This window comes from Mastacembelus armatus, chromosome 17 (genome assembly GCF_900324485.2).
Source record: "Mastacembelus armatus chromosome 17, fMasArm1.2, whole genome shotgun sequence".
Lineage (NCBI taxonomy): Eukaryota > Metazoa > Chordata > Actinopteri > Synbranchiformes > Mastacembelidae > Mastacembelus > Mastacembelus armatus.
In genome coordinates this window covers 17,049,047-17,063,215 of record NC_046649.1, presented here as the reverse complement: position 1 = coordinate 17,063,215, position 14,169 = coordinate 17,049,047, and the positions used below count along the sequence as shown (strand labels likewise).

Below are 14,169 nucleotides of genomic sequence, written 5' to 3'. Positions count from 1 at the left end.
CATATATAGTTTTCATTTTATATTTATATATATATACATATAAGCAAAGCTCCACAAAAACTAAAACTTTACTAAATATCAGAGCAATGTTCTTGCAAATACTGACATAAGTAGTGAGCTTGATCCTCCTTTGGATCCTGGTTGCTTAATACTTAAAGTAAATGCACTGTCAGTGTGGTCTTCAGTGGCACTACCATTTGCCTCCCTACCTCTTTCCTACCTGCACTATAATGCGAAATCCAACTATAGCAAATAAATTAATGACAAAAGATGTACAATTCAATACACATTCGTGAGAGAAATAAGAGCAGAGAGCTCTACTGTAAGATTCATATAGATGCATGTGAAAGTTTGATTTTGCCACCAGAACTCTATTTCCGCCTGGGGTGGGCACGTCTCTGAAGGTGCCTGTGTCTGGATCCTGAAGAGAGTTTGGTGCCTGAGCAGAGAGAAGACAAATTATTATTCTGTAACACTCTGATGCAACACATCATCATCATCAACACATGGAGGTGAGCTCACAAATATATATATTTTCTTTCTGTCACTAAAATGATAGGATTTGTGATTCAATGTGCATTGGTTTTGCTAATATAAAACTGATTAGTCCCTTAAATTCTGAAATACATGTATTTTTTGATGATGGAGCTCTTTACCAAACGGTGAGAAGGCAAATGTGGACACAGCAGGTCCTGGATTGAGGAAAGGGTTGAGAGGGCTCACAAGAGTTTGGTCCAGGCCAGGTGGAGGGCTCACTGCAGGCACAAAGAGAACAAACACTGATGCTTCAGACTGTCAGCTGTCTGAACTGTCAGGTTTCCACTAGTGCTGATTCAGCACACTCCACTCTAAACAAACAAGCTGGGTGAGCTTGTGGTGCTGTGGTGGAGTCAGGTGCTGCATAATAAAGGAAGTGCTCACAAAGTTAAATATAAAACTTTTCAAGACCTTAATACCGCCTAAGATAAAATGTAATTCTGTTTTTTTTAACAAGCTGTTCAAAATAACACACCCCTAAAAGTTTACAAAAACAACACGGCTCTGCTTTTAATGATAATTCAAATGAAATCTGAGGGACCACAGTTAAAACTGTGTAGGTGCGATTAGGTAGATAAAACCTGATTGAATCTAGGTCTGAAATGAATGTCAGCCTGTGTTCTTAGGCTCTCCAGCTAGATAAGAAAACCCTTAAACATGAAAAATAAAGCTTTGATTGCAATACACAGCGTTGTCATGGATGTGAGTTAAACATCAGCTCAGTATATGACAATAAAGATGCGATAAACGTACCTCGTCAGTGTGGTATGAGGGCGTTTTAACAGTTTTAATAAGTGAGGCAAAAGTGCGACCAACCTATCCAAAACATTTGATAAAACACAAGGCTTAGAGACTGGACTCACCCAGTGTTGCTTCCATTTGTAAAGTTGAGCCAGTATTACCAGAATGTGTAGTGTCAATCTGGGCAGCAGGATTTGGAGGTGCTACAATTGCTACATCTCTCACTACAAAAGACAGAAAGAAAGACAAAATCACCTAAAGAGAATAATTTAGATCAGATAGAAACATACATTTGAAAAAAATCTTTGTATGTACCTCTCTCGTAGATGCTGACAAAGCCTCCCTGGCAGACCTCCTCCAACAGTCCTTTAAACTCTGACACAGCGGTCATCACTGGGCCAAATGTGAGGTTAGGGTCAACATTGACTAAAGGCAATGTTGACAGCACAGGTGGAGCACGGACAGACTGAAAGCTCTAGAGTCACAAACACAGAGACCAAGAGGGAATGACGTTTTTGCTGAGTTACTGTCCGGAAGATCTGAAAGAAAAAAAAAAAAAACTCCCATAATTCTGAGTGGTATTACCTGAAGGAAATGCACATCGTCCTCCGTGTGGGAAAGTTTGTCCAGTTCAGCCTCGTCCTTCTTCAGATCATTAATCTCCTTCTGGATTTTGTCCAACAGCAACTCAGCCTGACTGACGACCATCTTTTCCTGAGCTTTGATTAGTTCTCTCACTTCAAAACGCTTCAACTCCATCGACCGAATGAGTTCGGTGAAGACGACGTCACTTTCTTCAGCAGCTGCCCGAGCAGAGCGCTAGAGTGAGACACAAAGCAGTGAATACCAGGGACAAGAAAACCTATCATTGAGCAGCTGTATGTTTGATAAAATCGTAAATTCCAAAATTATCTACCAGACCAAAGTGAGTATTAGAGCTTACAGTGAGAGAGAAAATGGCTTGCTTCAGCTCCTGCGCCTCCTTTTCTCTTTGCTGAATTTTAAGCTGAGAGCTCTGCTTCATGTCACTGAGTTGCCTCTGAGGAAAAACATGGAAAAAGTCACTTTTAGAAAAGTGGAAAATCTGAGCATCATGTGTTCATGTTATTGTGTCCATCTTCTGTATGTCTTCATATACAAAAATAGCCATTTTTAACACACTTGTTAGTGTAACACAGGTTATAAATCAAGGGTTAAAGGAAAACTTTAGCTATAGAACTGACTGGCCTTCAGTTATTACACCATTTAAAAGCCTTGACACTGTTTACACTCCGTTTCAGGTTTGTAAATCCTATACTCTATTTGTTAAAACAGGGTTTTCTCCCTTTGGATGACATCAGATCAAATCCTGACCAGAATTCACTCTACACAGGTCCGTCAAACCTAAACTACAAACCAAAGACAATCAAGAGACTTTTTCCACTTTAACTTTACCAAAAATAAAGACTGTCACTACTTTTTCTTCATCTGAACACAGGACTACACAAACACAGAGACCCCACAGAGTTCATGGCAGCACTTCAGATTTGTGTAACTGGGTTATTTTACTTTTCAAAACATAGAAATAGAGAAATATAGACCACATTAGACCCAACTCAACACAGTACACGACACAAAAGTTCTGAAATTAAAATTAGACTACTATAGATTAGTAGCAGGAATGCGTTATGTAACTGTAAATAATGTGTAGTATATTTCTATTTGTCATACTTATATTAGTTATTCTTCAAATAAAGTTAGTTTAACTTGTTTAAATATAGGTTTCCTATCAACAATGAGAAGCAACTATAGTACTGAGCTGCTACTTCAACTTCACTCGATTCCAGAGGAACGTATACTTTTACTTCACTACATGTATCTGACACCTTTAGTCACTACTTATGTCGTGGAATTAGACATATAAAACAAAATACACTATAATCAGAAAATCCTACTGATCCTCACCAGGAAATTCAGAAGTACTTCAAAATAAAAGTATATAAGGTAGTTAACATTAGCTCTGCTTTTACCAGCTGCAACATTAAAGCGATGGATGCATCAGTAAATATGAGTGAATAATATAAAACACATTCATGTGAGATGTCAGATGCGCAGTTACCTGCTTCTCTTGCGTCTCTGTCTCAGCCAGCACCGTGTCGTGCTCCTTGTGCTCATCTGTCCAACACAGGTAGCAGATGCACAGCTTGTCGGTGCGGCAGTACACATCCAGCAGCTTGTTGTGTCGGGGACAAATGGTCTCCTGGAGTTTCCTGGTGGCCGACACCAGCTTGTGTTTCTTGAAAGCAGCAGACTCGTAGTGAGGCTGGACGTGGACGTCGCAGTAGGAGGCCAGACACACCAGGCAGGACTTGACAGCTTTATTTTTCCTGCCTGTGCAAACGTCGCACTCCACATCATCGGCCTCAGCAAAACTTTGGTTCGCAGGCGTGGTGGCCTCTTGGAGTCCGCTCTTTTTTAATGTCTCCACCACGTCGGCCAGCATTGTGTTTTTGGCGAGCTCCGGCCTCGGGTTGAAGTTCTGCCTGCACTGCGGGCAAACGAAGAGCCCCAGGTATTCGTCCTGGTCCCAGTAATTCTGGATACAGCCGGAGCAGTAGCTGTGTCCGCAGGGGATGGTCACGGGATCCTTCAGCACGTCCAGACACACCGAGCAGTTGAAACTGTCCTTGTCTAGGACCACTCCGGCCTGGGCCATCGTCGGAAACGCTGAAGTGGAGGTAGAAAATGAGAAAACACAGGAACCTGGCCCCGACACACAGCCGTTGTTGCTTTGTTTACAGGAAGTGAAAAAAGGGGGCGTCGTCGGAAGCGGAAGGAAGGTTATTTAATTTTTTAAAAACCCGAACCTTCAAAATAATGTAACTTTAATGTGATGCTATATTTAATCGCCACTAAATTAAGAAATGTCTCGGGAAAAATTATGTAGATGTTATTTTATAAAAAGTGTTCACTAACCAACTTTCAGGCACCATTGTTTTAGCTTCTTCAGAAACACGGGCATTGTGCTGTAATGATGAAATGCCTCACACATGATGGTTTTTTTTTGCCATCAGTAGTCACATCTAAGCATGTATTAATTTATTTACTTTAAGTAAATCTGTTGTTCTTAAGTAGTGCAAGTTGGCCCAAAGGTGGCGCTGTTTCCCCTCACTTGCCACTTTATAAAACCTAATGGGTTCACCTTCCTTTTAAAATATTGCCACTATACTACTCTCTCATTCCCCACTATAATGTTGGCACCTGATTTTGGTTTTAAAAAATGTTATCATTTAATTTATATTAGCTTATATTTATTTTTACTAAAAAATGAAGATATTTTATTCTAGTTTCCAATCTAAGGCTATGAATATAGCTATGAATATTTTTTGTAGACAGTTACCATGGTGACACATTGTTACTCGGCTCTTCCAGTGATTCTGTAGTTTCTAGTCATTTTTCTGTCACTTTCTGTCTAATTGGTTCATTAACTAATAGTAGATTACTGCTGAATGACAAGCACAAGGCAACCCCTACCATCCAAATATAGTTTTCTAATGTATTTTTAATTTAAAATGCCATTAAATGTTCAACAAACACAATAATCGGTACATTAATCCATTTAAATAAATCATACACTCTAAGTGAAAAATAAAAGACAGTGCATATTTTAAAACTTAAAGGACTGAAACCAGACCAGACTTTGCAGTGATTGCACTTCATAGACAAAGGTACATTACTTTGGTCACAAACTAAAGCTTGGATGCATTTAAAGGAAGGTTCCATAGTCTAAGCCTGTCTCACTTTAAAAAAAAAAAAAAAATCAAGCATCACCCCAAAACTGTGTTTATCATGCGTTTCAGGTTTGGAAAAGTTGCCAATAACCTCATACAGTATTAGCATTTGCTTAACAAGCCTGTCAGCTTTGATTCAGGAATTTCCTCCTAAAATCACATGCAATTCCGATCAAGATGGCCACCCTTTAAATGCATGCATTACAAATTTTAGTAAAACAACAATACTGATAAAATGATCCCTTAAAAATAAATGTTCCCTTTTAGATTTTTAAAAGGAATTTAGGTTGTTTACTTACTAGAGTCCCCTTGTGCAATTAGCTAATGGGAAGATTAAAATTAACTGTTAGTACATGTTCATGACATTCATTCATCATCTATACCCGCTTATTCCTATTTAGGGTCACGGGGATCTGCTGGAGCCTATCGCAGCTCTCTTTGGGTGAAAGGCAGGGGTACACCCTGGACAGGTCAGCAGTCCATCACAGGGCCACATAGAGGCCACATAGAGACAAACAACCTCACATATTCACACTCACTCCTATGGGCAATTTAGAATCAGCAATCAAACTGACATACATGTTTTTGGACTGTGGGAGGAAGCCGGAGTACCTGGAGAAAACCCACACAAACACAGGTAGAATATGCTAACTCCACACAGAAAGACACCTGCCAGGTTTCAAATCAGGAACCTTCTTACAGTGATGCAACAGTGCTAACCACTAATCCCCCGTGCTGCCCTCATGTTCATGACATACAGTATTTTACCCTACTGTACATTTTATATATGGTTATAGTTCTCTGAAATTATAACAGTATGCTAGGGCTAATCAGGAGAACCAGGCACAAAAAAAATCTGATTATTTCTAAACATGCATTAAAATCTGTGGAATATTAACTTTTGCTCTACATGCTTGTGTGATGTTAGAGGAATTTGCTAAATGACATGAATGCCTAAAGCCACTCTATTCACACTTAACCTCGGATTAAGCTCAAGGAAAACATCTTCATTATGATTCCATTGCAAAGTCCATACCTATCAGTTCAAGTTGTCATATTCAGCTGCTGTAAGTTCAGTATGTCAGTTCAAATCATAAAAATATGACAAGTAGGACTGACCCTAAACAAATAAGTCCATTCAAGTAAGTCAACAAAAAAACACTATGAGGTTAAACTGTTTGTGTATATGTATGTATGGATGTACAGTATATTGTATATGTGCGTGCAGTGCAAATGATGTGTATCTACACTCATGGTACATAAGGTGGCTTCACTTGTTCTTCTCTTCCAGTCCACTCTCTGCTCTCAGGGCCAGGCTGGAGGCTGAAATGAAGCTGATCCAGTGTTTCAGGTCTTCAGGAAATTCAGGGCACTCGATCTACACGTATAAAGACAAAGACCTTAATCTCATCAATTGCTCCTCAAGTCATTTATCAAACTAAAGTGCAAAATATTTCCTAGTTTTGCCTTCTCAGTTTTTTGTATTTGCAGTTTTTCTTTGCTATATTCAATATTGTACTGAATATTTTTGTTTTTCTCAGTGATATTTGGCAAAAACAAATCATCAATATCATCACCCAAGGCTTTACAAAACTGTGCTATACGAAACTGTGCTAAGCATTTTCTTTTAAATCGTTTTCTGACATTTTATAAATTCAACAAATAAACTGATAAAATAATTAGCAGTTTAATTGATAGGAATATATCCATTAAGTTCAGCTCAATCAGAATTGTATGAATAATCAACACTATATTATGCTTTTTCTCACCTTCCTTTTGCAGACAAATTCAATAATCGTCTCTGGGCTGCAGTGCACCACATTCTGCCTACAGAGCATGACCGCAGAAACGAAGCCATCTTTCTTGGACACAAAGCGCTGCTCCAAGTAAAAGGCCTTTTCATCCCATCCCAATATTTTGGTCCGAATTTCAAAAGCCTCACAGAAAGCCAAGGAGCGGCGGTACCGGATGGTGGAGGCCCCTATCACCATTTTGGCCCCCAGTTTGTGTGAGGCCATGAACAGCCCATTTCTCATGTAATGGTGGAAACGGGCAAAGTCACACTCCCTCAGGTATCGAGAGTTGTTCATGTGACCCATGTAGTCTAAGTCATGGGGAAGGACCATGCCATCAATACTTTGCTCAGCTAGAATGTCCCATATTCTGGGTTGGAACCATGCTTGAATAAACACCTGGGCCCCCCGTAGGAAGTACCATACATCCAGACTGCAAAAGAGCAGGAGAAGGGCTCCCAGCACCAACAACAGCATCTCTCTGAAACAAGAGTACAGACATTGTTAAAACAGCTCAAGTATACTTATATGCCGCTGAGTTAAAACAACACCTCCATGTAGCTTAAAGAGTTTCTGTGAATGGTACAGCCATTTCCTTTTACATTCATATGATTAGGTTTAAAGGAAACCCAAAATATTTTACCATAATTATGCAGGCGACAAATGTGTACAACAATAACACCAGGTAGGAGTCTACAGTCTCACACAAGCACTAAATAAGTGCACTGAACAAATTACTAGATGTCCCAAATTTCCTCCACTCAAACAAATAATTGTTCTAGCAGCCAAATGAGAATGATTAAAAGTCATTGCTATTACTGTGCTTAAAATGTAACAGCCACATTAAGACATAAAAATCAACCTGTTTGCTCCAGCACACCATGGCCCTGAGTTAGACTAACGCTAAGCAATATGGGAAATGAATGGATGGATGAATGGATGACTGAATACTGTAGTGCTGTCACTAAAAAGTCAACCAGATAACTACTGTTGATTCAAAACTGCTGGAGTCCTCACTTTAAAAAAAAAAAAAAATAAATCAGAGCTTTTTATCACTGCCTTTCATTAAATGAAATAATTTTAATATCATGCAATGCAATATAATTGCTATTGTTCAGTTGAATCGTTTATTCCATTTGAGTTCAGGTTACCTTTAATCTAAACCACTCTTTATAGTCATTTTGTGTCAGTACACAGGGAAAGTAAAATAATCCGTCTATATTTTTAACGCCTTTTATGTCTTACGTAAAGGGTTTTTTATATTGTAAATAAACATCACCTTGCCTGGAAACGGCTTACTGGGAGCGGTTAATCTTGGTGCTTTATAAGTTCATTACGTTAGTAATCAATGTTAAAACTAAATATATCTCTGACCGCATCAATGACAACGCAATTTTGTTGCAACATTGTTATATCAACTCGTTATATTATATATATATATATTATGGCTACAAATACGGAAACAGCCTATTCCCAACATCACCCACTTCAACCTTGAGAGCACTAGGAAGCTAACGCTGCTCCATTCAAATGAACCAGTTAGCTTAGCTGCTAGCTACCGGCTGTGGCAAATAAACACCATACTCCTCCGCGTTCAATCGCTCTTTTTAATTCTTCTCTAGGTCAATATTTCAATTAACCACATAAAGACAAGAGTAGTGTCTTCGTGCCACTGTAAAACTTACCGCACCTCCTAAACTGCGCTACCATAAGCCGGGGCGCAACTTCAACAAACCGGTAGAGTCAGAGAACATGACTTCCGCATACCTGACGACACGTGATTTCATTGGATGCCTTGTTGCCATGGGTTACATGTTTAAATATTATTGATGTCACCACATCTGTCAAAGCTTTCCATCACAAAAATGTTACAACAGGTATCTAAAATAAAAATAAAAACATGTTACCCATAATCTCAAAATGAATATCCAAATTACAACCTGACTAGTAAAGAGATTAATTCATGTATCAACAATCAATATTATCACTAGTAAAAATGTAATCTTAGATATGTGCAAGTAGAAGGACTAATTTTATGTCTGTGAAGCTTCTGCATAACTGAGTGTGCACAGGAAAGCATTAATGGGACTTCAAAATGAATGTTTTATTGCTGACCTGGCACAATAACTTTATACAATCATGTTGCTGTGTAGAAGATTAGTAAACTGTTTGCAGCCTGTCAAAACAATGTGGTCTTCTAGTTCTTTCAGTGTCTGACATAAGTACCATAAACATTGAGACCCAAGTAAAACTCGTCAGGCAAAATATAGGCACAAGTTGGTTCAAGTCAAGTAATAGTAAACAGAAGACAGATGTCTCTTTAAGGCAACTTAACTCCAGCCTGCTAAATAAGTTATGTTAAAGAAAAGTTAGTGTTAATAGCTGCCCATGCAATTCCTTATTTTTTCTTTTCCTCCAATCCACTCTCAGCCCTCAGTGTCTGGCTACTGGCAGAGATGAACTTGACCCAGTGCTGAAGGTCCTCTGGAAATTCTGGGCACTCCACCTGCAAGGGGCAAACCACAGGTTCAATGTCCTTCAATGACCAAAAAAGAAAATGTATTAGCAATGATCAACTTGCAACTTGGATGTAGAAACATCCATTCCTTACTTTCCGCTTGCACAAGTGCTGCATGATCTTGTCTGGGGTGCTCCGGATGACACTCTGCTTGCAGTACATGACGGCACACACCAACCCGTCTTTTGTTGACACAAATCTCTGCTCCAGGAAGAAAGCTTTGTCATCCCAAGTGACAACGCGACTCCGCAGCTCATAACCCTCACCTATACACAGAGCCCTGCGGTAACGGATGGTGGTGGCCCCCACAACCAGTGAAGCCCCGAGGGCTCGCGTGGCCTTGAACACACCGTTACGCATGTAGAGAGAGAAGCGGGCGAAGTCACACTCACGCAGGTAACGAGCATTGTTCATATGGCACATGTCAATGTCATGGGGAGTGACCCGGCCTGTTATGATCTGCTCTGCCGTGATGTCCCGGACTGGAGACTGGAACCAGGCCCGGAGGATCACCAGCACCACCCGCAGGAAATACCACACATCCAGACTGCAAAAGAGGGCCAGCAAGGCAGCGAGCACCCACAACACCCACCACATCTCTCTAAGGAAAAGACATACACAGGGAAGGGAAGCAGTGGAGTTACTGACTGTTGTGGCTTTAAAAGTGCAATAAAAAAAATTGTTATATTTTAAAAATCAGTTTAACAAGAAGTGAGAGTCAGTTTGTATTCTCAATTTCCATTTCTGCCCACTTAAACTTCAAATGTGCCACTTTGTGAAATCTTTAAAGTCCCTAATGTTTATAAATATGATGATGACTTTACAGTCACATTTGACTGCAGCTTTTTGTCACCTGTTTCATTTCAGACCAGAGTGAGTGAGATCCAGGGTATGTTCAGCCTAGTACTGACATAAACCCTGTGTCCTCTATTATTAACAGGGAGCTACACCACAGACAGCAGATCCAATGTGATCAGTGTGACTGAGGTTCAGTGTTTCCACTTTTCAAGATACATGTGTCCTGATTTAAAAAAAAAAAAAACATTCTGGTGTGAACAGGTTTTGCAGGAAAAGCAGGTTGTTGGCTAAACCTCTCTGCAAAAACTAAATGTCTTCAACACGCATTGAGACTAAATTAAATCCACACAGTTTAAAATCTACTTTAAAATTATTTCGAATTATTGCAGACACTGATCACATCGGCAGGATATTTGTTACCAAGGCCATGCTATCTCAGAGTATTAGATTAGACAGCTAACAACAGAACAGGATCAGTCATATGTGCAGAATTAATTGCCAATAAGTTAGTATTTAATCTAGTCACTACTACAGACAGAGTAGTTTAGTATCACGATAGTTTAAAGTAATGGCATAAGGTGATTAGATGTAACGTTAAGCTAGTATTATGCTGGCAGTAAAACTACTTGTTGAGATCAACGACAGTATCGCAAGTTTTCAGTCTAACTTAACAATCGAACTGATAATAAAATGTTTATTAGTGGGAAACCCAGTAGCACTTACATGCTTTCAGAACCGTCCAGTTTCCAATCGATATTTCCGAGCCGTCAAACACTAATGTGCTTCTTTCACCCTCAGTGAAGTGCAAACTTCAAGTCGAGCTAGCGTTAAACTGATTTACAGCACACCCCCGCTGCCGCCTTCAAAAGAAAAGCAGTGTTTTTTATCGGTCAATGAAGAGGCTTGAAATGAAAGATTTCATCTTTAAATAATCTGTTTACTGTTGAAAATGGCAATACGTCATGGCGTGTAGGCCGATAAGATGCAGCAGATACACTTATTTCAAATTAGAGTAATTTAATTTGAAGGCAACACAGATTCATTTCCTGTCAGCTGACCGTGACGTGGAGAAGTAAAGGCCGCGATTATTGGCTTCTTTTATTTTTTTCCTGTGATCAGTATCAATGAAATGAACTTAACTTTATTCACACCATTTGGTTTAAAAATGTAAATGTACACAGGAATAAATGACAATCTAGAAAGTGTAGAAGAGTGCCACAAGTGCTATCTAGAAAGTAGAACAGGGTACCTGCAGGTTTCTAAGAGCTAGATTTAAAACTTTTTAAGACCTTTTTAATACCACGCTGAATGAAATTTAAGACCAATTTTGTACAAATAAAATAAAACATTACACAACACAACCAATTACCATAACACACTGTTTATTGATATAAACACACCGTTCGATTTATTGAGTAAAACAAAAATAAAATGCCAGGTGTTTTCCGGCAGATTTCTGCAGCCGCTTTGTGTTTTTCACACCGCATGTGGGTCTCCAAAGCTTTCATACCCATTGTTCCGAGTTTTAAATTTTTTTTTTGCACAGCCTGCACCGGACCTCGAACACGTTGTCACTAACTGGACTTAACCACGGCGCAAAATTAGGATTTTGTAACCAATTGTCATTAAATTTACATTTACCCATGGCAAAAGACTAATGCTGAAACTTTCCCACGGTTCACGCAGCTGCCGGAAAGCATGTGTTAAATGAACTCCCCTCAAACGCGTATTTTAGTTGGTTCCGCCTATTTCGCTCTGCGTAACAAATACGCGAAAGGCTTTCAAATTGATTTCAAGATGAAAATAAAATCTTCTTTATGGGGTGTGTTAGATTTCATTTTAAGACCTTTGAAACGCGAATTTAGTAAATTTATCTATCAGACAAAAGATGAATGTCTGAATGTTATTGGGGCCTTTATAAGTCCTGTTTCATTTGTTGGTAACAGTTGATTTGTTGGTTTGGTTGGAAAGAAATAAATTCACATCCAATGGATCTAAAACATGCAACAGCCAACAAATTGCTGACTAGAGTTAAATATCTGAGTAAAGTCCACTGCAGTCGGCCCAGAAAAACACTGAGAACAAGACAAAGCTGTGGCTCAGAGTGATACAGGGTTAAAGTTCAGTCTAATGGCTGCTTCAAATGCAAAACATCCTTCAAACAACAGGAGATAAAAAGCCTTATACTGTGACACTTTCATCAGTTTCTCTTCTAACATTTCAGTTTTTACATTTAAAGAAAATCTGATCTGGGGACAGTTTTGTTGCTTTGTTAAGGCTCCACTTAGTTCAAAACACAGTATTATTCTAAAATATTCTGAGTTCATAAAACCTTGTGCAACAACAAATTAAAGGAACAAATGAGGACAGGTGGCATCATCATTTTTACCATGATCTTTACACTGACTAGTTGAACCAATGAGTCCAAACCCACAATGTGAATGATATTTCTGAGTGTAGTCTTGGTGATTAGTTCCAATGATGGTTATGTTTCCTTTGGGCTGAGCTCCAGTATGTGCTGCTGCAGAATGAACAGCAGTAATGAGGCCCAAAGGGCAGTGAAATGTGCTTGTGAGCAGCAGGTTTTAGTTGAAATCCTGATCTGTCAGGATCAACTGTTGTTTTTTTTTAAAAGAGATCGGAACAGCAGAACTAGAACACTAGAATGATTTTCTGCCCTTAATACATCATAACGGAACATCGTATCTAAGCAGCAGAATAGAACTCCACAGTCATTCCCACATCAACCCTTGGAGAGGTAAGACCCCTGTGCAGCTGGGAGAAAAACTGCTTTTTATTTATTGTTCTCTGTGTAAAGAAAATGACTGGACTGTGTTGGGGAAGAAGGAAATTTAATTTCCCTGTTGTTCTCTCAAGGAAAATACTTTGTTCATCTGTTGAATTCCAGATAACTTTACATGTTATGTTAGATGTGCATCTTTTTCTGTAAACAGGAGAAACAAACACACATTTTGTCTTGTACCACAGTTTGAATTAGAAAATGTGTCTTTACCTGTGTTGTATACAGAACTGTTTTTCATATGATATTAAATGTAATGTCAATTATTCAATTTTAAATAATGCAAAATGCAAGTGTTGATTTACAAGTAATTCATAGCCACTTGCAGAATTTCCACACTTTAACTTTTTTGAGGTTTGAGCGAATGACACCCAAATCTGTGACACACGCTACCACACTTGGAAAAGGTGAAATTAACTTAAATTGAGGAGAAAACTTTAAACTTTCCTCCAACTTCATTGGTCTTCAGGGGTCTTCTGAGTGAAGTCATCACATGTCACTGAACTAAACCCATGAGATTATAGCTCAAAATGGCCTCTTATCTTTGTTTTGCCAAATGACATTTAAGGAAATAGATCTTTGTGGAACAATGTTCGTTAGATATTAAAAATGTTTTTAAAAGGTCGATCATGCAAAAACTTTTACAGGCTTATCTTGAGTCTTTAAAAAATATGCCAAAGAGAAAACTGAATGATTTTTAATAATGTTTTATCATTTTACCAGCAGTTGTCTTCATTAACTTTAAGTGAGGACAGTGTGGAAAATGGTCTGAATTTACAGTTGACTGAGTTAGAAGTTTTAATGAAGGTGAAATGTCAAAAACTGTGTCCTGCTTAAAAAAAAACAAACAATGATTCAAAGTGAAATAATCCCTGTGTGTTTTTCTTTGTGCAGTTCTATTAGAGAGCGCATCAAGAGAGAAATTATTGGATTTTACAACACACGACCTGTACCTCAGTTTTTCAAGTGCAAAATGTCGGAAGGAAGGAGTGAGAGACCTTCCACTATAGAAAGACCTCGCCCCTCCCACCCCCTGGGAAGGGATCACCCTTTCCACTTGTGACCAGCCATAGGACAGAAAAGGTGAAAGAAGGAGAGAGAAGGGAGAGGAGAGAGATGAAAACAACAGAGGAGGTGAAAGAACAACAAAAGGAGGAGAGGAGAGAGATGAAAACACCAGAGGTGGTGAAGAACAACAAAAGGAGGAGAGGA

The 14,169-nt window shown here is 39.0% G+C and overlaps 3 protein-coding genes across 4 annotated transcripts; all 3 read right to left on the bottom strand.

Annotated features, from left to right (window-relative positions):
• Positions 1–21: 21 nt before the first annotated feature.
• LOC113133913 (tripartite motif-containing protein 29-like) lies at positions 22–4,090 on the bottom strand. The gene is made up of 7 exons (XM_026312960.2): positions 3,377–4,090; positions 2,222–2,317; positions 1,864–2,097; positions 1,594–1,753; positions 1,401–1,502; positions 657–755; positions 22–439 (listed from the first exon to the last, which is right to left on the bottom strand). Exons 1-7 carry the CDS (start codon positions 3,971–3,973, stop codon positions 372–374), a joined length of 1,356 nt encoding a protein of 451 aa, XP_026168745.1. The 5' UTR covers positions 3,974–4,090; the 3' UTR covers positions 22–371.
• Positions 4,091–5,592: 1,502 nt separating this feature from the next.
• LOC113134884 (protein THEM6-like) lies at positions 5,593–8,742 on the bottom strand. 2 transcript variants are annotated; one of them, XM_026314449.1, is made up of 3 exons: positions 8,609–8,742; positions 6,818–7,322; positions 5,593–6,426 (listed from the first exon to the last, which is right to left on the bottom strand). In XM_026314449.1, the coding sequence occupies exons 1-3, from the start codon at positions 8,644–8,646 to the stop codon at positions 6,319–6,321; spliced, it is 651 nt and encodes a 216-aa protein (XP_026170234.1). In that variant the 5' UTR covers positions 8,647–8,742; the 3' UTR covers positions 5,593–6,318. The 2 variants fall into 2 exon arrangements, with proteins under 2 accessions (XP_026170234.1, XP_026170235.1); XM_026314450.1 differs by having other exon boundaries at positions 8,527–8,645.
• Positions 8,743–9,205: 463 nt separating this feature from the next.
• LOC113134885 (protein THEM6-like) lies at positions 9,206–11,120 on the bottom strand. The gene is made up of 3 exons (XM_026314451.2): positions 10,881–11,120; positions 9,453–9,960; positions 9,206–9,347 (listed from the first exon to the last, which is right to left on the bottom strand). Exons 2-3 carry the CDS (start codon positions 9,954–9,956, stop codon positions 9,240–9,242), a joined length of 612 nt encoding a protein of 203 aa, XP_026170236.1. The 5' UTR covers positions 9,957–9,960; positions 10,881–11,120; the 3' UTR covers positions 9,206–9,239.
• Between the last annotated feature and the right edge of the window lie 3,049 nt (positions 11,121–14,169).

Bases quoted from the DNA above. Each gene is read 5' to 3' on its own strand.
- LOC113133913 (XM_026312960.2), bottom strand. From the start codon at position 3,973: ATGGCCCAGGCCGGAGTGGTCCTAGACAAGGACAGTTTCAACTGCTCG. The intron at 2,098-2,221 runs GTAAGCTCTAAT...GTCTCACTCTAG, and splicing joins AAGCCATTTTCTCTCTCACT to CGCTCTGCTCGGGCAGCTGC. The intron at 1,754-1,863 runs GTAATACCACTC...TTGTGACTCTAG, and splicing joins ACGATGTGCATTTCCTTCAG to AGCTTTCAGTCTGTCCGTGC.
- LOC113134884 (XM_026314449.1), bottom strand. From the start codon at position 8,646: ATGGCAACAAGGCATCCAATGAAATCACGTGTCGTCAG. The intron at 7,323-8,608 runs GTATGCGGAAGT...CTCTTGTTTCAG, and splicing joins ATGAAATCACGTGTCGTCAG to AGAGATGCTGTTGTTGGTGC. The intron at 6,427-6,817 runs GTGAGAAAAAGC...TTATACGTGTAG, and splicing joins AATTTGTCTGCAAAAGGAAG to ATCGAGTGCCCTGAATTTCC.
- LOC113134885 (XM_026314451.2), bottom strand. From the start codon at position 9,956: ATGTGGTGGGTGTTGTGGGTGCTCGCTGCCTTGCTGGCCCTCTTTTGC. The intron at 9,348-9,452 runs GTAAGGAATGGA...TGCCCCTTGCAG, and splicing joins AGCACTTGTGCAAGCGGAAA to GTGGAGTGCCCAGAATTTCC.